This window comes from Anabrus simplex, chromosome 3, assembly GCF_040414725.1.
Source record: "Anabrus simplex isolate iqAnaSimp1 chromosome 3, ASM4041472v1, whole genome shotgun sequence".
Taxonomy (NCBI): Eukaryota; Metazoa; Arthropoda; class Insecta; order Orthoptera; family Tettigoniidae; genus Anabrus; species Anabrus simplex.
In genome coordinates this window covers 301,388,486-301,414,165 of record NC_090267.1, presented here as the reverse complement: position 1 = coordinate 301,414,165, position 25,680 = coordinate 301,388,486, and the positions used below count along the sequence as shown (strand labels likewise).

Here is a 25,680-nt window from a genome sequence, read left to right as displayed (position 1 = left end):
GAAATATCCCTTTGCTGGAGATACACTTTTAACTCTTCTCAGCATAAGTTTTTCCAATACTAATGCAAATATCCTTTGCCAGGCATTTCATAGGATGTCTCACAGCCTTTCCAATGAGGAAGGTCACTCTTTCTGAACTTGCTGATCCCATTCTTCCCACAGCGATGCAATCGAATTTAAGTCTGGGGATTGAGGCAACCAATCCATTAAGGATAATTCTCCAAAGTTTTGCTTGGTTTGTTAAAAATTCATGCAACAGTAAGACGTGTGTTTAGGATCATTGTTGTGTTGGAAGACAAACTCACGTCTAACAAGTTGCTGGCCAAATGGAACATAACAAGATAGGATGGATGGTAGCCATTTTTATCCAGTATTAGATGAATGCGGTACAACATGGAAACTCCAATGAATGAGAAACAATCTCAAACTATCACAGAGCCCCCTCCATGTTTCACTGTGGGTGTCACACAGTCAGGATGCATTTTTTCTGATGCTGAATGTCAAACATAAACTTGTTGCCGTTACTCAAAAACCTTGAACTTGGACTTATTTGTCCACAACACATTTTCTCAGTCTTCAATTGCCCAATTTTTGTGATCTTTGGCCCACTTTAGTCTCTTTTTCTTATTTCCACGTTATAGAAGTGGCTTTTAAATTGTAATTCGGCCTCAAAGATTAGCAGCTTTGGAGGTGATGCTTAAATGTGGTCAATGATACTCGACTCCCATAGTGCATGTTAAATTGACCTTGGATTTCAGGCACTGAAATTTCTTGTTTCTTTTGCTGACTACAACAATATACTTGTCTTCAGCTTCTGACATAACTTGGAGCCTTCTGGACCAATTTTTGTCTTTGTTAGAACCAGTTTTATCCATATGCGAAATGGTTTCACTAAATTGTTGAACGGGCAATTTTGAGCTTTCTAGCGACTTACTGTATCATATATTTTTCTCCATCAATATTAATTGCCGAGTGTGACTCTACACTGAGTGTCTTTCCACAGCCTCTTATCTACGAAGAAAACATAAAAATTATACTTGATATTGGTAATATCACAATATTAATAAGACTTTTGGCTGCAATAACATACAATAATAATTGTTACGGAGATTTCCGTGGTAGTTAGAGGTGAAAGAAGGTGCGGGTGTGAAAGGGTCTCAAGCTACGACATTAGAGTTCATGTAAAATTTAACAAGGTTATATTTTCTTTATAAAATCAAAAAAATAACAAGCATGGCAGGTACAGAGTAGCAAGGCCACTATTCGAGAATGTACAATTACAGAGTTACCGGATGGGCTCCGAGAGCCAAACCCACAATACTTGAACAATTAGCCCAATTTTACAATATACAGGAATTCAACAAAGGGGCAGAAGACCCCAATCATGCCCAGGAGCACTTGCTCCAAAATTACACAGTAAAGCCTGCTCGAGGCACACAGAAATCAAATTTCAAAAGAGCAATACGCTCTCAATGTTCTGGCCTATAAAAGACCACACCAAACTTGACTTTCAAGCTGTCCTCTAAGGACATAAACACAGGGGTAAGATACCCAACCTACTGAGGCCTATTAAATGAGAAAAGATTAATTACATGGCCTCTAAACTACCAATTTGAGAGGAGGCGAACTGCACTCCTAATGCATTTGTTTAAAAACCTAATCTGGCTCTAGGCCACTAATGCAAGGGCTAATCCCATACTACAGAGGTGACTTTAGAAAAGATCAATTTACATTACATTAAGGAAGAATCGGTTGTGAGAAATAAGTTCACCTCAACACAATATGAGTGGGAGCTCGAGAGGGTTAAGCACGCTCTATCCCAATATGTAGCTTAAAGGATAGAATAAATACAAGGTATCTTTACATTTTAGGGAAAGTTACATGGTGGAAACGCTTCGGACCCGCCCCGAGAGCTAAACTGCTGAGCTAGCAAGAAAAGAAGTTATTATACGGCCATTACCTTATTGTTGAACTGCTGCCCGAAGAAAGAGGCGCTTCCCGCCCCCTGCTAAGTACTTTACACACTGGAAGATGGAACAGAAGTGGCCCAGAGACCCCAAAATCAGCAGTTTATATACTCTTGCGGAAAGTTCGAGGCGTTTCAGGGAAGAAAACACCCGCCCACAATCACTTTATTGGCTAGGGTACAGCAACATATCCCCTTTGGAGAAGATATACCTGATTGGTTAGAAATTAATTTTAAAAATTCGGGATTGGCTAAATACAAAACAAGGGGAAAGAAAGGGGTATACAGCCAACTTAAACAATAACAGAAAGAAATTTAACAAGAAACAAACTTTTGAAATAAAAATTTCTCCAAAAAACAGTTCTTTCACTTCGCACTAGGGTGCACTATTGTTGATCTTCAGTAGTGTCCTCTAGAAGAGAAAGTTCACACTTCTTACAATAGGGAAACAAAAATGCGTCGAAAACGACCCAGTTCAGAAACTACAACATTTCCCAGTAGTAACATCTTCTGAGAAACTAGAAAATTAATACCGTAGATAAAGTTCAGACTTCCTCCAGCAGAGGAGTTTCAATTGGCGCAAATTTTAAATAAGCGGCGTGGAGGTGTACCGCCCGGTACAATAATCATGATTTCTTTTGGAGATCAGAACTGAACCAACTCTCCTTCTAATAAAGAAAGCAAACTGTTGCAGAAGAACAATTAAACCACACAGAGCAATATCATGCTGATGCAGGAGACAGCAAGCTGCGAGTGGTGGGATAAGTACCAAGCACATATGACCTTGAATGACCTCCATGCGATCGCCAGCGCAAACTTACTTGGAAAAATGTTATACTTCTCTGTCAACCTTCAAAACTTGGTTACAATAATATTCTCCGTCATTAAACCATCATTAAACACAGTTAGACAGGTACACGTTTTGTTTGGCAGTTACATATATATGTAATAATGCTAAATTTTGAGGGGAGCAGGTAGTTACAAAAAAAAAAAAAAGTAGGACAAATCAGAAATATTGTGCATCCACGATCTTGAGAGTGAATACTCTCTCTCTCTTTTTTTTTTTTTTTTTTTTTACAAGTTGCTTAATATTGCACTGACATAGATAGGTTAGGTCTTATGGTAACAATGGGACAGGAAAGGGCTTGGAGTGGCAAGGAAGGAAGTAGCTGTAGCCTTAATTAAAGTACAGCACCAGCATTTGCCCAGTGTGAAAATGGGAATCCATGGAAAACCATCTTCAGAGCTCCTGACAGTGGGGTTCGACACACTGGATACTGTTACAAGTCATTAATCTCATTTTTTGGTCCGTATTAACAACAGTGATCACATTCAATTTTACAAAGTATACATTTATTATTCACCTATTCAACACCTACAAAACCATGTTTTGTGGTTACATAATCATAAAAGATTAAAAAGTTGTGTACATGTTTTGCCCTTCCTATTGGGCATCATCAGCACTTTACTTAATCTTAAAACAAACAATTTTTTTAAGAATGATTACATTATTGATTATGAAAAATTGAGATGAGATATGCTGTGATATTAAATTTTTTTTTTCTTTGAATCAGTAGTTAAGGAATTTGACATGGGAAGTACAAGCACATGATAAAATTATTGTAGTATATTTTACAATATTGTCTAAAAAATTATTTGTAATAAGAAGTTTTTAAAATCGGCATGTGTCTGGAACTGAAATGGATCCTTTTCTTAGTAAAAGTCAGTAATATTTGCCGCGGTCGCTGCTAAGTAGATCAGAGGATGAATTTTGTTTTAAATTATACGTTTCAACTGTTGAATTTAGGTTAAGAAGAAACAAAATGTGTTTCTTCGTTGAGTTGAATTGATTTAAGATACACACTGGCGTAATCGTTGAAATGGAGTATAAGTTGAAGATTTATCTGTGTTTGAAAGTTGTGTTGATTTTCACATACAGTAGAAATCCGCTATAGCGAGTATGGCATATAACGAGAACTCCGCTATAACGACGACTTTTTATGTCCCTTCAAAATTCCTATATTAAACCGTGTATCGTCCTTCGGTTACAGCGAGAGCATCCGTTATTACGAGAGATTAAGCGCGCACGATTTTTTCCATTACCGATATTTATGCACCCCAGCGATGATATTGCATGCGATCGATTACCTTTGGCATCGTTCCTTGCTATGTGCACTAGCGAGTTTTCTTGTCGACTTTCGAAGGCGATGTTGGAGTCGATTAGTAATACCCGTCGATTGCTGCTCTGTAAAGAAAATTCGAAATGAAAGAGAACATATTTTCGTAATAAATGCATAAATAACGTGTCCGATAACGGTTGTTAACTCGATAAAAATTAAGGCTGACCAAACGACTGCTTAATTTTGAGGCTAAATACTGCAATTAAGTAAGAATGGGATACACCTCGAGATATGGCAGAGTGCTTAATTGATTTCAGAGGTTAGTTTATATTTTCTCGCGTCTGGTTAAATTACGGAAAGGCTATTATGAAAATTTATAGCGAGAAGATTTCTCTACTGTAGTGTTGGCTACTGAATGCATGATTCGAAGCAGTGTATCGATTCATTCAAGTGTCCGAGTGAATCGATTCACAGGAACGGCGAGCTCACGGCACACGATTCAGCTTACTCCGAGCGGACAGTGCTGAGTGGCGCACTCACTGGACGTTGACGGGGAGCCGAGCTTCCGCTGCAGCGAGACAGTGAATCATGGCACATCGAAAGAATCGTGAACGAGCGCGGCTCAGTGAGACACATGATACACACGGCTCCTTATCGGCTCACTGGACATGCGGAGAGCCGAGCTTCCGCTGCAGCGAGACAGTGAATCATGGCACATCGAAAGAATCGTGAACGAGCGCGGCTCAGTGAGACACATGATACACACGGCTCCTTATCGGCTCACTGGACACGCGGAGAGCCGAGCTTCCGCTGCAGCGAGACATACAGTGAGCCATGGCACACGGAAAGAATCGTGAACGAGCCGGCTCAGTGAGACACAAGATACGCACGGCTCCTTATCGGCTCACTGCAGCGATACATACAGTGAGCATGCTACACTGAAATAATCGTATGCTATAATGGACTCTCGAGCTCAGCTCATTTGAAAATAATACCCATTTGCATTCACTGTCCTCTTCTTACAGGGAGGTTTAAATAATAGATGGATTTATTTGCAGTGTTAAAAAAGTAGTCACAACATAATTCTGAAGTAGCTAGTAAGTAGGTAGGCTATTAGGTTATACTATTTATTAGTTTAATGAATGTTAGTATTATAACTTAGTTGACATTTGACAATTAAACTCGACTCTAGCCTGCCCTATGACTATGAGTCATGCTCATGACCACTCAAAAGTACCTGTTTTATATTGGGAAGAACGGCTCAGTATTTTCTCAGTTCATATGTCACATCGTTGCACGAGACTTCAATCATATGTTGACAGACGCAATAACAGTATGTTGAATCAGAAAACCAGCGGGCTACTGTACATCTCGGGTAGCCTATACAAAATATGACGATTTAAAAAAATCCTCAGCTGATAGAAAAATACATATTTTCAAAAATGACTGAGCGAGTTGTCGTGCGGTTAATATCGCGTGGCTATGCGCTTGCATTCGGGGGGATGGTGGGTTCGAATCCCACCGTCGGCAGCCGTTAAGATGGTTTTCCGTAGTTTCCCCATTTTCACACCAGGAAATGCTGGGACTGTACCTTAATTCAGGCCATGGCTGCTACCTTCCTAATCCTAACCTTTCCCACCCTGCGTCGCCGGAAACCTTCGATGTATTAGAGTAACTAGCGTTTTTTCTAAGAAAGGAGTTCATAGTATGAAGACCAGATGGCAGCTGTGAGCACTGAATGCTGTTGCTGCTGTCTTACCAGCATATACTAAACAGATGCAGTAGGAGCGGTGAGCAATGAGCCGTGAATCGGATCACTGTATCGATTCAGTAACGTGAATGGAATCAAATGAATCGATTCAGTAAAATGAATCGAATGTCCCATCACTACTCTACTGGCACTTGAAGTGTGTTTTCATCATACGTATAGTACGGTTAAGTTTGGATAGGCGACGCTGTTTGAATAAGAAAACTGAAACGTTTGCAACAAAATGCAATCGATCATTTTCGGTACAGTATAGTTTTCTCACTTTGTGCATTTGCGAGCTCTCTCGTCGACATTTAAAGGCGATGTTGGAGTTGATTAGTAATACCCGTCGACTGCTGGTCTCTAAAGAAAATTTGAAATGAAAGAAGATAACACGTTTTCGTAATAAATGCGTAAAATAACGTGGCCGATAGCAGTTGTTAACTCGTTAAAAATAAAGACTGAAGTAAACGGTATCTTGATTTTAATGTTATATATGGAAATTAAGTAAGAATGTGATACACCTCAAGATATGGCAGAGTACATCACTGGATTCAGAGGACATTTCATATCTTTTCGCGTCCAGTTAAATTTCGGAAAGGCTATTTACATGTACATTTTTCGCGAGTAGGTTATCATTTCTCTACATGCGTTTCAAATATGTTTTCATGATACATATACGGTTAGGTTAGGTGACGCCGTTTGAAGAAGAAAACTGAAGTGTTTGTCACAGAAACCTATGGAGTGATACCGTATTTCTCCGAATCCAAGACAGTTTTCTCAGAATCTCATGCGAAAACTCGAGGATTGTCTTGCATTCGCGGCCTGATAGTAAGTTAATGGATACCACGGGCAACTAAGGCGGTAACCAAGCTGCTTCTTTTCACACGCGCACAAAACTCGACAATAAACGACCACCTCATTACTGTAGGGAGCGTGCACGGTACTAGTAACAGAGCGCTCTGGCGGAGTTCCGAGAATTAATACGGTGAGAGTGCGTTCCGCTGGAAGACTTGCTTCATAGTTACGGCAAAAATTATCGTTGCATCTTGTCGTCAAGATAAATATAAAGTAATGCTATGGAAGTTGTAATGCTGTGCATATAAAAATACATTTAAACCTGATATTGTTGTCACAGGGCGAAATTAATAACAATATTGTAACTAACTCATATCTACGAATCTCTGAAAACTCAAATTTCGCGAGTCTGATTTCTGGTGAAATTGACAGCTTTTGACAAGCTATTGACAGGCAGCATCCGGTAAGCAAATAAACAGGAATTCAGTTGGAATAAGTAGATAACACGTCATGTTGCTAAGCAAAGTTCTGATAAGATAGATTTATACGAGTGGATTATATGCAGGGGTTACAGTTCTACGTTCTTTATTATTGGTGGCAAGAAATTTGCTAACACAAGCTACGTAAACAATGTCGCTGATATACGGAATATTTTTCAAGATTTTGAAAATTTTCACCCTCTGTATGCATCTTTCAACATGTATTCGCACAGTCGCTACACTCCGAGTTTGTGACACTTCATCTTCTGTAAATCTCCCATTGTGAAGAAAAGGCGGCATAACAAGTAAAGAATGAGGTGACTGTGTTTTAAAACCTGGGAATCCCTTGTCGGCTAATATAACGTCCCCTTCACTCAAATGATTTAGGAAGCCTGAATTGTTAACAATAAAAGTATCACTAGTTCTTCCACCATAACAAGGGGAAACAAAAACAATAGTTCCGTTTGGGGCCACAGCTAATAAAAATTTACATGTATAACATGACCTATACGAAAAATACATGTAACATCTCTCATCTATTCTTGCTGGCGTTTCTGATTTCATTTCTGTGCAATCTATTATAACTCGTGCGTCAGGATATGTTTTAAAAGCGCGAGGCAAAGTATTTTGCACGGATAGTTTGCTAGGCCAGAAAATAAAATTACAAGTGCGTTTCTTGACTACTCCGAGAGCAGTAAAAAATATTCGCGCAGCAGTAGTCCGATGTACACCAATTATGACTGCCAAGGAAACAAAGGTCCAATTTCATTTTCATTAAAAAGAGTAAACAAACATCGTTATTACTTATATTTATAGACACTTTAGAAACAAAGAAGGAAAGTAAAAAACTGAATGTTTCATATGAAACACTTGTAAAATCCTTCAACTGTGCCTCATTTTTTTGCTCTGGTATCCATGAAATCCTCTGCATATGTCCAGGGAGTGGGGAGGGTTTTGGGACCATAACTTTTATCCACCTTTTCCAAAATACTTGAAGGTGCTGTGCTTGAGTAGCAATGTATGCCTACATCATTCCCACTAAAAACACTAGTGAATTCGAAAGTCGTTGCTTCCGTCTCAAATGCTGCTTGCACCGACTTATGGTTTTTTTTTTTTTTGCAAGTTGCTTCACGTCGCACCGACACAGTTAGGTCTTATGGTGACAATGGGTCAGGAAAGGTCTTGGAATGGGAAGGAAGCGGCCGTGGCCTTAATTAAGGTACAGCCCCAGCATTTGCCTAGTGTGAAAATGAGAAACCACGGAAAACCATCTTCAGGGCTGCCGACAGTGGGGTTCGAACCTATGTAATTTTTCACACACTCATTTTAACAATAAATTCATGAGTTTCCTGAAATAGAAGACGTATGTGTATTTTTTTGGCTAGGGGCTTTACGTCGCACCGACACAGATAGGTCTTATGGCGATGATGGGATAGGAAAGGCCGAGGAGTTGGAAGGAAGCGGCCGTGGCCTTAATTAAGATACAGCCCCAGCATTTTCCTGGTGTGAAAATGGGAAACCATGGAAAACCATTTTCAGGGCTGCTAATAGCGGGATTCGAACCTACTATCTCCCGTATGTATATTTGAGCATTTCATTCGTTTACTCGCTCTTAAAACCAGGATACATCACATTCTCTTTTCGGTTTCTTCTTATAGCTCTCATAAAACACAGACGGTATATATGATGGATGATTTTCAATATTACTCGACTTTCCTCCAACAAAATGTTCACTGCAAATGACGGAGCACTTGGTGAGTTCCGATGGAGTTCCATCTGCACTGAAATGCAGGGAAGTATTTATTATTATTATTATTATTATTATTATTCGGCGTAGTCAAGACACGTGCACATGGAAGGACATGAATGTAAACATACGAACCTGCTGCAATGCCTAATTGAAATGAAATGTACTATTTCAATGTGTACTTAAATGAACGTGTTCTTGACTTGGCATACCTGGTATGTTTAAAATGTGTGATACATGTGTGATTTACGTCACAAATGAAATAAGGTAGCCTACTGTACTTACTTTATCCTTCCCACAGCCGAAACCCACTTCCTGCCTCTGCCCGATTCCCATGGACGACCAGGAAATGTGTGAAATGTAATTCCTTTTCCATGCGTGTTTCCTTGTGTGTTGTGGCAGTTCACTGCACAACAGTTTCTATTTGATTTAGCCATTTTGATACACTACTACCACCACAATTTATCACCCACAGTTACACAGCCTGGACTGACCGCTCAAAACAAGATCACCAAAATGTTACCGATTTCTTCCGCTAGAGGCGCTAAGAGCGGCCGTGCACGCTCCCTATAGCCTACATCGCTAGCCGCGACAACTGGTTGTACAGTGCCTGTATGTAACGTCACTTGATCTCAGGAAATAGTGAAGAGAGTATGGCGTTCTATTAGCTTCTACAAAAACGTTTCTCAAATCTGCAGAATGGCATCAAAACATGCGAGCCTTCAAATTCTTAGAAAGGCCATAGCTACTCAGTAGCAGAGATATAACGCGTCTATTGTACTTTCTGTTAATAAACTTAACCATGATAGGTTAATATTGTGTTTGGTCCGTATTGACTGGTCTGAATGTATAATATAACTATTTATAATAGTTATATTATACATTCTATTGTACTTGACGCTTAGTAAAATTAAGTTTTATAGACAGCAGGAATATTTTCGTGATGGATAGTCGTATTGAGAAGATACGTGGAAAAGGTATTGCCAGCAAATTTTCAACGGGTTCTAGTCGATATTCTGATGCCAAGTTAATTGTTATTAAACACTCGGAAATGTAGAACAATTGTGCAGCAGCAAGAAAATATGGCATAGGCCTAACTAAAGCCAATATTTGGCGTTAGTGTGAAGACAAAGAGCTAAAAAATGCGTACCTACTGTACAAAAAATGCAGTGTTCCGCAACAAGGACGCTTTAAAGAAGCTGAAGCTTAAATTGTGAGGTATGTGCACGAAAAACGCAAGGGCGGAATGGCCATACTGTGGCGCAATAAACTCGTTCTTTGACTTTCAATGTCCGCGATTAGGCCCATACATCGCTAGCCGCTGAATTTGGCCGAACCCGGCAAGCAAGACGTGCGTGTAGCGGTAGCCGGTTATATCTGATGCTGAGTAAAAGTAACAGGTTTATAGACAGCAAGAATAATTTTCTGATGGATCGTCGTATTGTAGAGACGCATGGAATAGGTATTGCCGGTAAATTTTCAATGGGTTCGCTTCGGTATTATGCCAATTTTAAGTTAATGGTTCTTAAACCTGCGGATATAAATAATAATTGTGCAGCCGCAAAAAAATAGAGCATGACGAAAGTTAATGTTCGGCGTCTAAAAATAGTCTAAAATGCGTAGGCCTACTGTACAACAAAGTCATTCATATGATTTTACAAAGTACTTTTTGAGCCTGATTTAAATTTTTTGAAGGAAAAAGTGGGGTTAATCTTGGATTCGAAGAAATACAGTACTATATTTTTTTCAGAATGAAATTTAACATACACTTTCACATAGTATCGGATTTCAAAAAATAACAAACAAGTAAGCCGTAGTGTGGATATCATCTGCGGAAACGCAAGTTTTGAACAAACTGATTGCCGTTTCATACCGATTTTAATGTGCATGGTGGGTTTCCCGACTTTTATACAAAATCGGATATAACGACAATCCATTATAGCGAGTAATTTTTTCGCTGTTATAAATTCTCGCTATAACGGACTTCTACTGTATAAGTGTAGTCTTCCAGATGTTGTAGGAATCTCGACGGAATAGAATGTTGTTAAATCAAATGCCATGTGAGTATCTATCTTGTATCTTGAATGTGAACACTGGATACTGGCCGCACTTAAGCAACTGCAGCTATTGAGCTCGGTGAATACTCTGCCTGAACTGTTGGTCCAATTAAAAATCGGGGTTACTAAGTGTACTTATAAAACTTTTTGAAGATATTTGCATTCTAAGTATTTACATCCTAACTCTTAACAGTTTTGCAAAAAAAAAAGTTTTTTTATGCATGCTTTATCCCATAAAAACAAAATAAAGTGTAAAATGTTATTCTTATCAAATTTGGAGCTTGCATGCGGGATTTAGAATTAAAATTTCTATTAATATATTTATATAGCTTTTCTTTGTAACTTCAACAATTTGCCACAAAATTGCACGTTTACATGTTATAAGGGCATTTCCAGCATGCAGACCGTACAGCTAGGGTGGATTAGTGTGAAAATCATTATTTGTATCCATTAATGCTCCAACAATCATTATACTTTTTCAATACGTCATAGGAAGTTTGAGGGGGAATGGTGGAGAGCAATGGAAGAAAATGAGGATCATGCCAAAGGAAATGAACAACTGGGATTCTTAAAAGAGAAAACACTGCCTAATCTGGAAGTACAAGTTCTAGAAAACTAGTATTTCCTTGCTATAACATTGGACACGCTAAATGATAGAGAGGCTGAGTAAAGAGATGAAACATGACAGAGAAGTTCATCAGAGGTAAGTTATTATTGGACTGTTCACTACTGTTACCAACAGACACACATCTAATTAAGTCTGACTTCAATGCAGATGGAGCTGGGGGATCTGCTAATATATTATAAGAATACAAGTAGCACTTCATAACGACGTACTACGATAAAACGAGTGTGGACAGTAGGACCACACTAAAAAAATACTACTCAACCTACACGTAGGTCAAACAAGAGTGATTAAAATAAAAAAAATCAATTTAAGTTTGGCATATAAAAAGAGACAATAAAAGTAACTGACATGGAGATGATTGTTTAAAACAATAAATTTATTTCAACATCAGTCAGAGGAAGAATTTTGATCCATAAAATAATAAGGGTATCAGAAAAAGGAAGGGTTACAAATTGTGAGTAAATTAAGGACTCCATATACCTAGCAAAGCTAATACTGTCAGGGAAAGAGAATATCGAATGACCAAGGGAGGTATGAGAGAAAAAAATGACAAGACAAGCCTGGCATAAGTAAGAAAAGTATTTGTAAAACAAAATTAAACTTTACTAAAACTGGTATGTTTTATAATACATTTTACTATAATTGAGAAAATTATAAAAAGGGAGGGAACTTTCTATTTCACATTATAAATATTACATGTTGCTACATACATACCATCACTAAATACATAAGACACATCCACACAGATCCTCTTGCTCACCAATTTCTGGTACAAACTATACACATGTTGTGGCCAGGTGAGTTTTTGGCTAAATATGATACTCGTATATTCTTATTTAACTCTGTACATTAATAGATTATTGTCCAAGCCATTCACAGTTCACATTCAATCTGAGAGCCTCCAGATTTGTGGAGATCAAGCACTCCAGGGAATGGTTTGATACACAAGTAGATTCTTGTCCATCATCTTCTCATTCTCTTCGAAGTTTGTGGTCCATCAGATTCAATAGTTGACCTACGCCGCTTTCCAACACAGTTCACAACAGGTTCTGCAAAAAGTCAAATATTTAATAACCTACCAGTTCAATTCTCCTAGAATGTTTTAAATAGAGATGTAACAGGTAATAACATGAATATACAGTACTTATTAATTTTCTCAAACTGAATGTGAATTTCAAACTCTTTATCTTAAAACCTAGGAATATAAATTAAACTTTATAGTGAATGCACAAAGGAGGTATTTACAGGTTGTAGTAAGTAGTATGTAAATGAGAGGATGTACAAGTTACTGGCAAAACCTCTATTAGAGTATGGTTCCTGTGCATGATTAGAGAACTGAAAAAGCATGATTTGGTCTGGGTGATTTCCGACCGAAGAGTAGTGCTACAGAAATGTTGCAAACTGTGGGCTGGGAAGACTTTAGAGTAAGGAGACGAGCTGTTTGACTAAGTGGTATGTTCAGAGCTGTCAGTGGAGAAATGATGTAGAATGATGACAATAGACAAATAAGTTTGGAGTTAAAAAATAGAAATGATCATAATATGAAGATAAAGTTGGAATTAAGATGAATGCAGATCAGTGATGAGGAAATATATTTAATTACAGGGAAATATGTACACAACACCTGGGAAACTGGAGCTGGAAAGTCATGATGATGATGATGATGATGTAATAATGTTATTTGCGTTACGTCCCACTAACTACTTTAGCGGTTTTCAGAGACGCCGAGGTGCTGGAATTTAGTCCCGCAGGAGTTCTTTTACGTGCCAGTAAATCTACCGACACAAATGATGATGATGACAATGGGAATATGTACTGATGTGCGTGTATTGGTAATGCGAAGGACTTGGATTTTTAGGCAAATGTACATAAATATTTTTGCACTGCAAAATAATCTCTTTATTGATTCTTAAATGTTGGACCTTGTAACCTGAGAATGTATTTTAAACTTCATTTTATATATATAACATTCTGTGAATATGTTACAAAAATAAACAGTTTAAATATTTCAATAAAACTGCAGTAAGAAATGATCTTCAACAAATTTCTTTCTCTTACAACACCAGTCAAGAGAGGTAGTGGTGATTGTTGTTTTCATCTGCAAACATGAGATTATCAGCTTCTCTTAATACTAATCACAGAAGAAGGAGGAAGACCTAAGGAACTAAAGAAAGGATAATGATGATGATGATGATGATGATGATGATGATGATGCATGTTGTTTAAAGGGGCCTAACATCTAGGTCATTGGCCCTTAATGGTACAAAATGAGATGAAATGCAATGACAATTTAAAAATACAAAATTCATCCACTGACCAGAATTCAAAATGTGATGATGAAGAATGAATATGGATTTAAAACAATCAGTGGATCCGACTTGCAATGTCTCACCTTCCCAGAAAAAATATTACTGACCAAGGGATTGCTTCCAAAGCACAATCCTGAATCGATGATGCTTGCTGTCTAAAGGGGTTCAATATCCAGGTCAATGGTCCCTCATAATGCCACTTATCGCTAGTAAAGTACAATCATGGTATTTCTCAAGTTGCGGTACTAATCAAAGGTAGCGTAAACTCACGGTGTTGCAAACATTAAGGTGCTACTCACAAGTACTGTACGTCGTACAGGTAACGCAGACCTATGGTGTTTCTCACATAATGGCGCCACTCGTAGGCAATGCAAACCCACGGTGCACCTCACATAGTGTACTAATCACAGGGACTTGTACTATTCCATGGTGTTCCTCACATAGTGGGTACAAATCACAGGCAACACATACCAACAGTGTTGCTCATATAGTGGTACTAATCATAGGCAACGCCCAGACCTGTACAAATCACATGCAACGTAAGCCCGTGATATTCCGCATATAGTGGTACTAATTACAGGTACTGTAAATCCACAGTGAACCACTCTCTGCTGCTACTAATCACAAACCTATTGTGTACCTAACATAGTGGTACTACTCGCAAGTAAAGGCGAACCGTGGTTTTCCCTGTGTGATGGTACTAATTACAAGTAGTTTCATGGTTCTAATTCAATCATCCCTTGGTTGCCCCTTTTAGTCACCTCTTACAACAGGCAGGGGATACCGTGGGTGTATTCTTCATCTGCGTCCTCCACCCACACGGGGTAGAGAGATAAAAAAGAAGAAAAAGAAGGGATCCGTCACTTCAAAAAATGAAGTAACGGATGAAGAAAGGCAAGGGCCACGAGGGGCATGTAAATGAAAGACTTCCTAGGCCTCAAATGCTCTAATACCTTCGAGGTCGGAAAAGAACAAGAGTTGACCAAGGGAGGTCAGACAGGATAGATGAAAGTGAGGAGCCTGGCACAAGTAAGTGGAAGCAATACCAGGACTCAACTAAAGGCCCTGTGGTCGCCAACCCACACTCTCAAGTTGAGAGCCCCTGGCGCCCCTTTTAGTCGCCTCTTATGACAGGCAGGGGATATTGTGGGTGTAAAGAAAGGAGAGGGACATGAAAGGCGAGAGAAAAGATTCCCTATATCTTACAAATTTTTATTTTAGAAACTGCCTTTTAACAACGGTAGCACCATACACACTAACAGAAAATTTACACAACATCTAAAAAAACTGTAATAAAATGACTGAAATGGTGATTTAAAATTTGACAGGATTTCTTCAGCACTGCCACTGCAATCTTATCATTAAGACAGGATGGTAATCCAAACCTCTACCTGAAATTATCAAGAAACCCCTGTATGGCAATCCGAGCTCTCAGCAGAACACCATAAAAACATTGATTCCAAGTGATATTTATCTCTGAAAAAATTTGCTGTGGGTTTGCAAATACTCTTCTTTCCTTGATGTACTCTGTGTGCTGTTCATATCCCAACTCATATCTTTTTTTGTGGGATCCACAATTACATCCTGCTTTGTGCTAGTAAAGTATGCTATCATGTTAATCCTCCGAGTTGATCCATTCACAATAGTATAATGGATTTTTAATGTTTGGATGTGAGTCATGAAGTATTTTGCAGCTCTGTCTATGCTTTCACGTGATTTGTGGTCTACTGAGTGGGTTAGACCTTTGTAAAATGCATTTCCTTATTCTCGGCTCGCTAATTGTGCGCCTCCTAGTGGGGGAAACTGTGTACTAGCCTTCCTGGTCGCTTGTGTGTGCTGCCGCCTGGGTATGTGAAGTCGAACTTGCTCTGCGATCGCCTGATGTAAGCATGACAATGAGTGAGTGCAGTTGTTCTGATTATTATTTTCAAGAGAAGGCAGCTTGCTGGCCAACGTTCTGGTTGAATATTAAGTGATACAACTACCCATTTGAGAGCTGTGGAGATGTTACTCGGACTGGATCCAGGGTAGAATAATTGCCCTCCGGGCGATTAGGCCTGAAATGTTGGTTTTTTTTTTTTTTTTTTTTTAAGAATTTGGTATTCTCCGACCCTTGGAGTATATTAGAATCTCCGTGTCTACTGGACTAACCTGATCAACGGTTTCTGCTAATGCATGATATTAAGAAACAATAGAAACTGTTTTGGTGTAATAACCGTGTGAGAAATTATTGATTCAATTTTTGTGTAATTCAGAATTGGTGGAATATTTGAAAAACAGGTCATAATCATGTCAATGTTATGTTTGGCTTATGATTGGGGTTTCAATGAAACTGTAAACATGTATTTCGGTTTGATCTTCATGGTGAGATAATTTAAATGCTTCATGAAGTAAAGTTAAGTGAATCTATGTTGTAGGAGCTCCTAAGAATGATTGGTTATGAACACGTTATTGGTATAATTCTCTATTCGGTGGTTTAAATTGATCTTATTTAATTCATTTGCAATCATGGTTCTAATCTTATATATTTTCCAACCACCATTTTGGGGATAAAGGTAGTAAGAGGAAAACCTTTTCTAGCTGACTGCTCAGTTTATTTGGGTAGCGGGTGGTATGAGGGTGTCATGTGAGTTGTTGCTATGTAACCGAGTAGTTTATTTGGGTAGCGGTTGGTATGAGGGTGTCATGTGAGTTGTTGCTATGTAACCGAGTATAAACAGTTTGGGGGCGTGCGCTCTGTTGAGCCTGACATTTGTGTGTCGTCTCATTATTATCACATTTGACATTCGCCGATTGGAATGAGAATTTTCCTTGTGTGGTTGAATTTTCATCCGCTCTTGTGATAATTAAATCTGATTTACTGTGGCTCTTGTGGTAGTGATATTTGAGCCTGTATTATTTTTTGTGGCCGTTAATTGGATTATATTTGATTTTCTTCTCCCGTTTAATTTGGAGCTTGCATGCCGTTTGTGTTTCATTACCGATTTCATATCCTAAGTACAAAAACGAGTTAGTCCCATAGAAATTGTTTTCTGTTTTCACATCTTAATTGAAGACTTCAAACACTGTGAGATTGCTATTAATACATTTTTGCCCTTTACTAATTTCTACTTAATTATTGATATCTGAATTGATTTGATTTGTAGTTTGTTAAACAGGGTCGGAAGTTTTTCAATCGATTTAATTTACGTTTCTTTTTCTCCACAAAATGAGTGAATTTTATTATTTCAGCCAACAATAAATTAAAATTAAGTTCTAATCGTTCCGCTTGGACTTGTGTGCCCTTGCTTTCACATTCTGCGACAACCTTTTCCTTGGGATCTCTTTGGTAAGTGTTTCTATTTATTATTGTTGTTGTACTGCTTGTTATGATCCCTGGTCATGCGAAACGCTCTCACTTCATCTTATTATTTTGGAATGAAACATCTGGCGATGAGGAATGTACGAATTTGGAAAACATTAGGTGTTTAATTCTAGGCTTGTGTCTATGCCATACACCTGTCAATGTCGTATGTTACGTACAAACGTTATGTGAACCGCTTAGACTGTTTCTGATGGTTCGGTCAGCTTCTGCTTCGAACGCTAGTATTGTGCCACGTCCTGGGAGCCATCTGGTGGTGAATGAACGTACCATTTCCACTTCTATTATAACGTCTAAATTTTAAAGTCGTTGTTTAAGAAGCCTTTCTCGTGGACAGTAGAGATTTCTTCTGAAGACGTAGAGCACAGTTCTCTGCGAAACATAAAGAATTTCACCTTATTTTCTTGACACAGCATAAGCCCATAAGCCTATACAGTATCAGAGTCCTAAATAGCTGGTCACTTGAAGAAGTTCAAAAACGTAAACCTGTCTCATTAAATTGTAAGTTATGTTGTTTACTGACTGTTTTGTAGCACACGGCACAAAATAATATGTCCAATGTATGACACTTGTGTTTTCAAGCCAGCAACGTAAAATGTTAAAGTGTTTGAATAACTCTAAGGGTTGTATTCATGAACGAGACTTTGACTTAGACTTAGACTTAGAAGGCGGTAAGTCGCCATTTCCATTTTATAATCGCTACTTGGAGGTAAGTAAACTTAGATGGCGACTTCACTTCCAAGTCGCCGATGTTCCGTACTTAAGTAGACTCTGCGATCAGAAAAATAATAAAATGGCAGATATTGTTGGTGTAGTTAATTTTGTAGACGAAATTGAAGAGATCCAGGAAATTATTTGGTACGTTGTGCCTACTCCTCGGCGTGTTATAAAGAGATGCACGGAACCCAGTTGAATTTAATACAGATAATGAGTTCAGAAAACGACATAGATTCGACAAACCTACAGTATTAGATGTATTAACCATGTTTGAAAACGAATTACAGAAATATAATAATCGAGGATCACCCATACCTCCAATAATACAGTTGCTAATTTTGTTAAGATTATATTTTAACTTTACGTCACATCAACACAGATAGGTCTTATGGCGACGATGGGATAGGAAAGACCAAGGAATGGGAAGAAAGCGGCCGTGGCCTTAATTAAGGTACAGCCCCCACCAGCATTTGCCTGGTGTGAAAATGGGAAACCACGGGAAACCATCTTCAGGGCTGCCGACAGTGGGGTTTGAACCCACTATCTCCCGGATGCAAGCTCACAGCTGCGCGCCCCTAACCACACTGACAAATCACCCGGTCGTTAAGATATTATGCTACAGGTAAAATTATTGTTACTATAGCGCAAAGTTTTTGTACTTTCTACTCATCGTGTTATCTATTTAGGTTAAGGGATGATCAGCACAGATTAATGCATTCTTATGGTAAATACAATAGTCTTTCACACTTTCATGGTTTTCAGGTAACTTCCAAATTGATTCCCCTCATTTACGAGGAGTAAGCCAGCCCTCAGTATGTAGAATAATCAAAAGAATATCGAATATCGATCCTGACTGCCCGAAAGAGACCACAGTTTGTTTCGTTCCCAAATGAAGCTGAATGTCAAAATGATGCGCGACGTGTGTATGAAAGATCCCGATTCCCTGGAGTGGTTGGAGCTATGTACCAGTAATAAGTCTAGGTGGCAACCATGCTGAGGTTTTCCGTGATAGGAAAGGGATTTTTAGTTTCAATTATCAGGTTATAGCCAACCAAGAGATGAAGTTTATTGATTTCGTTTTCAGCCATATCTTTCTTCTCTTTCATAGTTCTAGGAACACCTCCCTTTCATAGTTGTTGAAGGCATTTTTTTCTTTCCATCCATCGCCGAGAAATAAAAATTAACTGTATTAACTGGATCTATAACGCAGGAAACAGCTGAATTTCTTCTTCTTCTACCCCTTTATTAAGAAAAGGCATTGAGTGATGGGAGATGCTACACTGCTCTTCCATTGTTTTCATTGCCAACTTCATATCTAATTCTTCACATCGTAACTTACCAAAGTCTACTTACGCCAGAGTCTACTTTGTAAAAGTTGCGTTTATGAAACAGACTTCCACGAAACTCAACTAAGCGAACTTACGTAAGTCGAAGTCAAAGTCACGTTCATGAATACGACCCTAAGTCCTTTAGAATAGACGAAAACATTTTTAGAGTATAAAGTTATACTGTTGTCACAGTCAAAGTTCTCACCTAGGCCGTGCCTCGCTGATACTGAGTTCAAAGTTGTAGACGTTCGGAACTTAGCACTCCACGCACCAAGTTAAATCACACTCTCTGGCACTACGTCATGCAGAAGACCTTCACCGGTCTCTGTTGTCGATCACTATGTGTATCGTTGAGTTTCCAGGCTCGCCTTTTATAAAAAAGCTTGATCCAGGGTGTGAACATCATGGATATCACCCAATATTTTAATATCTTAATATCTCCTCAAACAATGCAGTTATGGACTTGAAATTTGAGTACAAGCTAGGCCGTGCCTCGCTGGTACTGAGTTTGAAGTTGTAGACGTTCAGAACTTGGCAATCCACGCACCAAGTTATATCACACTCTCTGGCACTACATCATGCAGCACACCTTCACCGGTCTCTGTTGTCGATCACTATGTGTATCGTTGAGTTTCCAGGCTCGCCTTTTATACAAAAGCTTGACTCTGGGTGTGAACATCATGGATATCACCCAATATTTTAATATCTTAATATCTCCTCAAATAATGCAGTTATCGACTTGAAATTTGAGTACAAGCTATTTGTTATTGCCAGCTACACAATTCCGCTGTCCATTTGCTGTTATCTCATCAGGAAGAAGAGACAGAAAAAAGCTTCTAGATCATTGCTTCTGACATGCAAGCTATGTGTTCTGTGACATTGCGGTCGTGCCTTAGCAAGCTGCAGCCGAGCTCGCTAGCAGCATGCGTTGCATCATAGACTATAATGCGCACAATTTAAACTTATGAAACAGGCCGAGCAGTCTCCAGTTCGATCACGGGCAATTGCAGGTGTAACTGGATGGTTCCTGTTTCAATATATATGTACAGAGGGGTCTCTTCCCGCATTGCGCTCACTTGTTTCTCTCCCTGTCCGCCTTCTGCATGACGTCATGTGATATGAGACAGCGGTCGCCTGTCCTGCTGACACGTATTACCACTACAGTCTAAAATGGTCATAACTTCTGAACCATTCATGCAAATAATGTCCTGACAAGGTTATTGTAATCCTAATAAAATACTGGAGGAGGTCAAACAATTTATTTTGATGAGGAACTCGAGGATAATATCGAAATATTTATTTAATTTTAAGGAGTTATATTTTTTACCGCGGACTGTAGCATAAAATCGCTTCTAGAGGCCAGCTGGTTGGAAATAGGTATGTGCCATCGCAGATTTTTTTTGTAGAGGATTCTATGCTCTACATTTCGTACGTTTCTATCGTTGATGGTTCACGCAGCGTAAGCCAAGAAAGCAAGTGACCGACCGACCAACATTTTTGTCTCTTTCTACGTATTTACTGTATATCGGATCACAGATACATAATAATTTTATAATGGTTCATTACGTGAACAGTGTTCGTGTTGTCAGTATCTGAAGTAGAACCACTGTACTGATTAAAATGCAGTCAACATATTATGGAAACGTGTGTGGCGCTATAAATTGTCGGCACGTAAAAGAACTCCCATGGGACAAAATTACGGCACCTCGAGTCTCAGAAAACCGTAAATGTTGTTAGTGAGACGTAACACAAATAACATTATTATTAGTTTGCATATTATAAAGACAATAACGACAACAACCATCATAGCCAGTTAGTTTGCTACTGTGATGGCATAACAATACTTCCTCGTCAGCAATGCTTGGTTATTGAAACACTTTGTAATAAACTCTTGAATATCTCCATTATTATTATGGTAAAAAGGTGTCAGATATAAATGACTGAATGAAAATCATATTTTCTATAATTATTGTTATGTGCTAATAGCCGGGCTGAGTAGCAACTCAAATGGTAGATCGCTGGCCTTCTTAGCCCAACTTGGCAGGTTCGATCCTGTCTCGGTCCGGTGGTGAAGGTGCTAAAAAACATAGTTAGTGGGACGTAAAATCCAATAACATTAACATTATTATGTGCTAATAACTTATATTTCTGAATATATTTCGAAGCTCGTGAAATAATATAGTATCCGTGATCCGATATACAGTAAATATGAAGAAAGAGACAAAAATGTCGTGCGAGAAGAGACCTGTTACTGGATCTCGGTTATTTAAAAAGGGGGCCTCACACATCCCAGTCCTGAGTGGTTAAAAAATATAGCCCAGTTCGAAATTTCATTTGGTGTGTTTCACGGTAAGACTGTATCCAGATGCAAAAACGTGAAAACTCTTATTTCTATTATTAAGTCAAAATTTCCAGTATTCCATGACAAAATAATTTGTCTCTACGTAAGGACCAGGACATTTATTAGGACATGGCATTTTAATGCAAAGAGTAAGGAGCTAGCACTGAGAAAATATGCCAATAAGAAGGCTAAGCTTTGGGCTGGTTCATCAAGTAATTAAGTCTCCTGACACGTACGTTTTAATATAATATAATTCCATAACGATGTCGATATGATGCATATTTTCCTATGCCATTTGGTCTAAATATTTACTTCATCAGGAAATAATTATTTTGAGTTGCATGGCAATATTTTATTTCTTATCGTAATATGTGTCATGTATTTGATAGTTGATGTTCTACCTGCTCAGCATGCGAAGAAATTTAACGCATTTTCACGTTTTAAAATCTATTGGAAGTGCCGTTACTTATCGAATCGGACTAAACCAGCCTATTATTTGATGAAAGATTGAGAAGATGTTTCACAGGCACGAGAACTCAGAGGCTTGCTGTACTGCGACTGTGTACCTTACTCGCTATCGTTCATACCACGTGACGTCAGAGTGCTCCAGCCAATGGAAGCTTCAACCGCCGGAGTAGCCTACTTTATATTCTAGCTACCTTGATATATGCAATAACAAACAGTATGTCAAATGTGCTAACCAACTCACAATTACTTTTTATATTCATTCTTGTCTTTTTGTGTACTTTGTCCTCAGGGGCAATATCCAGTTGGGGGAAAGTCAAAAATAAATAAATATACGTACATTTATTCAGAGAATAAACACTTCCTCCATAAGGAGGATGGCCCATGAGGACAAAGTATACTAAATACATTTATGACTATATAAATGATTCCTCAGTATTGTTAATGAACCTTTCAAGGCTTTGAGGACCACATTCTTTGTCAAAACTCTGGTAGTTTTAATCTTGCGCAGAATTCTTCGAAAAACTTAGGAACTGTTCCTCTTGCACTGATCATGAGGCCTATCGCCTTGATGTTAGCCCATCCGTATTCATGTCGGTAGAAGGGGACAGTGTGTTCGTAAATGGTTTTCTTTTCCTCGTGTACTTCACTGGGCTGGTTAACATGCAATTCAAACTGAACCATAAGATCAATAATATATCCATTGTTGTTATTTTTGAAGGCTATCACATCAATCCTACGGATACTGCTGTTCTCCGACAATTCGTGGACCACTTCGTGCATATAGCCTATAACCAGCATCTTGTAATGACTGAGTGATGGAGCTTCGTATTATGTGTGTGCCCAGTAAGTCACAGGGCTTCGCCGTAGGGACAGTATCCCAGGACATGAGAAGGATTTCTAACTCGTGGCAATATCGACGATGGTTACTGTCCCGGGACCTGCCTAGGACGGCTCGAATGACGACAATGTTAGCGGTCATCTTTAGAGCATCACGCCAGTCACTGCAAGACAGACCATCATGGTGTGTTATCCAACTGTTCACTGAAAGGTTATATTTAACACATTGCTGACCGGATGCTCCTCACACTGCCCATTCCCTGTGCCTGGTCGTTTCCTAAACAACTTAATGCGAAAGCACATGCATAGTTAAATGAGCTTGGCTTCACTAACCTTGTACTGACTGTGATAACATTTACTGGAAATCTTTTAAAGGAGTCCTAATAATGTTTTCTAGTGTGATAAGCTGTGTAGCAATGACTCTGTAAAGGGGCATATAGCAACGACGTTTTGAAGGGTGTATATCTTCACCTTACAGACTATGAATCTCATTGTTGAATCCGTATTGACGGTTGAACTTCCTACAACTGTACAAAAACTATTTTAATCCTCCTAGTCAATACTATTTATTTAAACATCCAATTAAGACAAAAGTTCTTCAGCAAGACCCAATGCCAAGTTGAAACATGTCTATTTATGTCTGAACTTTCAACTTAATTGGACGTTTAAAAAAATAGTACTGACTAGGAGGATTAAAATACTTTTGGTACAATTTTGTAAGAAGTATATCTTCACCATCGTTACTCACACTTTCATCAGAAGAGCTTTCAATATCAAACTCAAGTTTTTCATCGTTACTTGGGTATTCCGAATAATTATCTGCATACAGTCTGTTAAATATTTCGTCCTGATCTAAACATGCGGTCAGTCTGGCTCTTGGAATGGCATAAACATGAGGTCGGAACACTAAGAAATTGAAGCATAAAACTGAAGAACGAAATAGAGGTAGCATGGAATAAACAAAACCTTCAACAATGAGATTCTATCAACCTTGACCACCAGCCAGTTTCAGAAGTTCCAAAAGATGTCATTGAATGTACAAGTCTTGTGAGTCAACTCAGGACCTGTCTGCAATGTTCGGACAGCCAAACATGAGTAGACTTGGGTCTGATCCACAATGTGTTAAATAAGATAACACCTTTTCCCTTTTGAGGAAACTGACACCATTTCTGGAATTCCTGATCTCCCAGTAATTGTCTTATTTTCGTAGCATCCAAAAGACCATTCTTTGAACCCAATAAGCTGACACAAGGTGAAATTTGCAGGGTTTGGAATACAAAATTCTGTCAACGAAATGTCCAATCACTGAACATACAGAAATTGGATGCTAGTTTGAAGGATGACTTTTATTACCTTAGCCTTTGTAAAATAGTAGGTTTTAACTTTTTTTTTTGCTAGGGATTTTACGTCACACCGACATAGATAGGTCTTATGGTGATGATGGGATAGGGAAGACCTAGGAGTTGGAAGGAAGCAGCCATGGCCTTAATTAAGGTACAGCCCCAGCATTTGCCTGGTGTGAAAATGGGAAACCACGGAAAACCATTTTCAGGGCTGCCGATAGTGGGATTCGAACCTACTATCTCCCGGATAGGTTTTAACCTATCGCATCCCATCTGAAACTATGTTCCATTAAATCATTACACCAAGCTATGAACTCTTGTACTAGACTTATCCTCTCCTTAAGCTATGATGTTCATATTAGTCCTTTTTACCGTCAACTTTTCCTTGTAAAATTTGAACTGCAAAATATAGAAACCTTCAGATAGCAGTATTGACCTTTGAATATTTAATGAGAAAACCTCGTATTACTTATCTTCACAACTTAATTTCCTATCCTCTTTTCACTAGCATAATACATGCACCGGCAGCACCCTTGCTATCACTCTCAACAGGTCAGCAGCGTATAGCCGTTCCTTTGTTACACATGGAACTATTATACAGAGCTCTCCCCCTCATAACAATAGAGCCATAAATAGTTTAAATTCTTTAAAGCTGTCTTCCCATGAGCATCTCCTCGATGAATGTTGCCAGGTTGAATGAATCTTGAGGAATGGATGCGTGTCTGAATGTACGTTTATTCCGCTTATTTGTGTCATGTTATTTCTATTTTGTAAACTGTAGTTTTGACGATAAGATCACAGGTCTAATGGCTCAAGTTCAATATCAAAAGCATGGTTAAAAATTAAAATAATTTGTAACATAAGAAAAACAAAAATCCATATTATAATGGAGGACTTCTTATTGCTTCACTCTTCTAACGATTAAAATTACTGCATAAAATATGAAATGTACAAATTTTACATATGCTATCCATATTGCCATTTAGTCAGTTATTATACAATTGATTATGATGAACAATAAGGAACAGCCAAATTTTCATGACACATTCCTCACATGTAGAAGAAAATATGTTATATGGACATAGGTCTGGAAATCCTTTACTTCCATGTTGAAACTTATTTTCTACAACTCTACATAGTACATTAAGCATGGGAGGAACAGAAAATACCAGCGTACCACATGGAACTCTTTCTTGCATGATATGTTCAAAATGCGCTCAGTTAGCATTGATACATGCATCAACACGCCATTACAATGAATTCCACATGCACTGATGTATTCCTGGAGTATTATTTTGCAACCTCCCCCATTATGGGCACAAATACTCTCTACATCTTATACTGGGGTTCAATACACAAGAGCTTTCAAATACCCCCACAAATAACAGTCTAGTGGGTTTACGTCCGGGGAGGCCAGGGAATTGGTTCACCTCT

The 25,680-nt window shown here is 38.6% G+C and overlaps 1 protein-coding gene across 1 annotated transcript in view; it reads right to left on the bottom strand.

Annotated features, from left to right (window-relative positions):
* Window positions 1–11,940: 11,940 nt before the first annotated feature.
* The window catches only part of LOC136866284 (dentin sialophosphoprotein), a 135,301-nt gene continuing 121,561 nt past the window's right edge, over window positions 11,941–25,680 (bottom strand). The window contains exon 7 of the mRNA XM_067143111.2: window positions 11,941–12,591. Coding sequence (XP_066999212.2) covers window positions 12,506–12,591 — 86 coding nt within the window. The 3' untranslated portion in view covers window positions 11,941–12,505. The remainder of the gene's footprint in view (window positions 12,592–25,680) is intronic.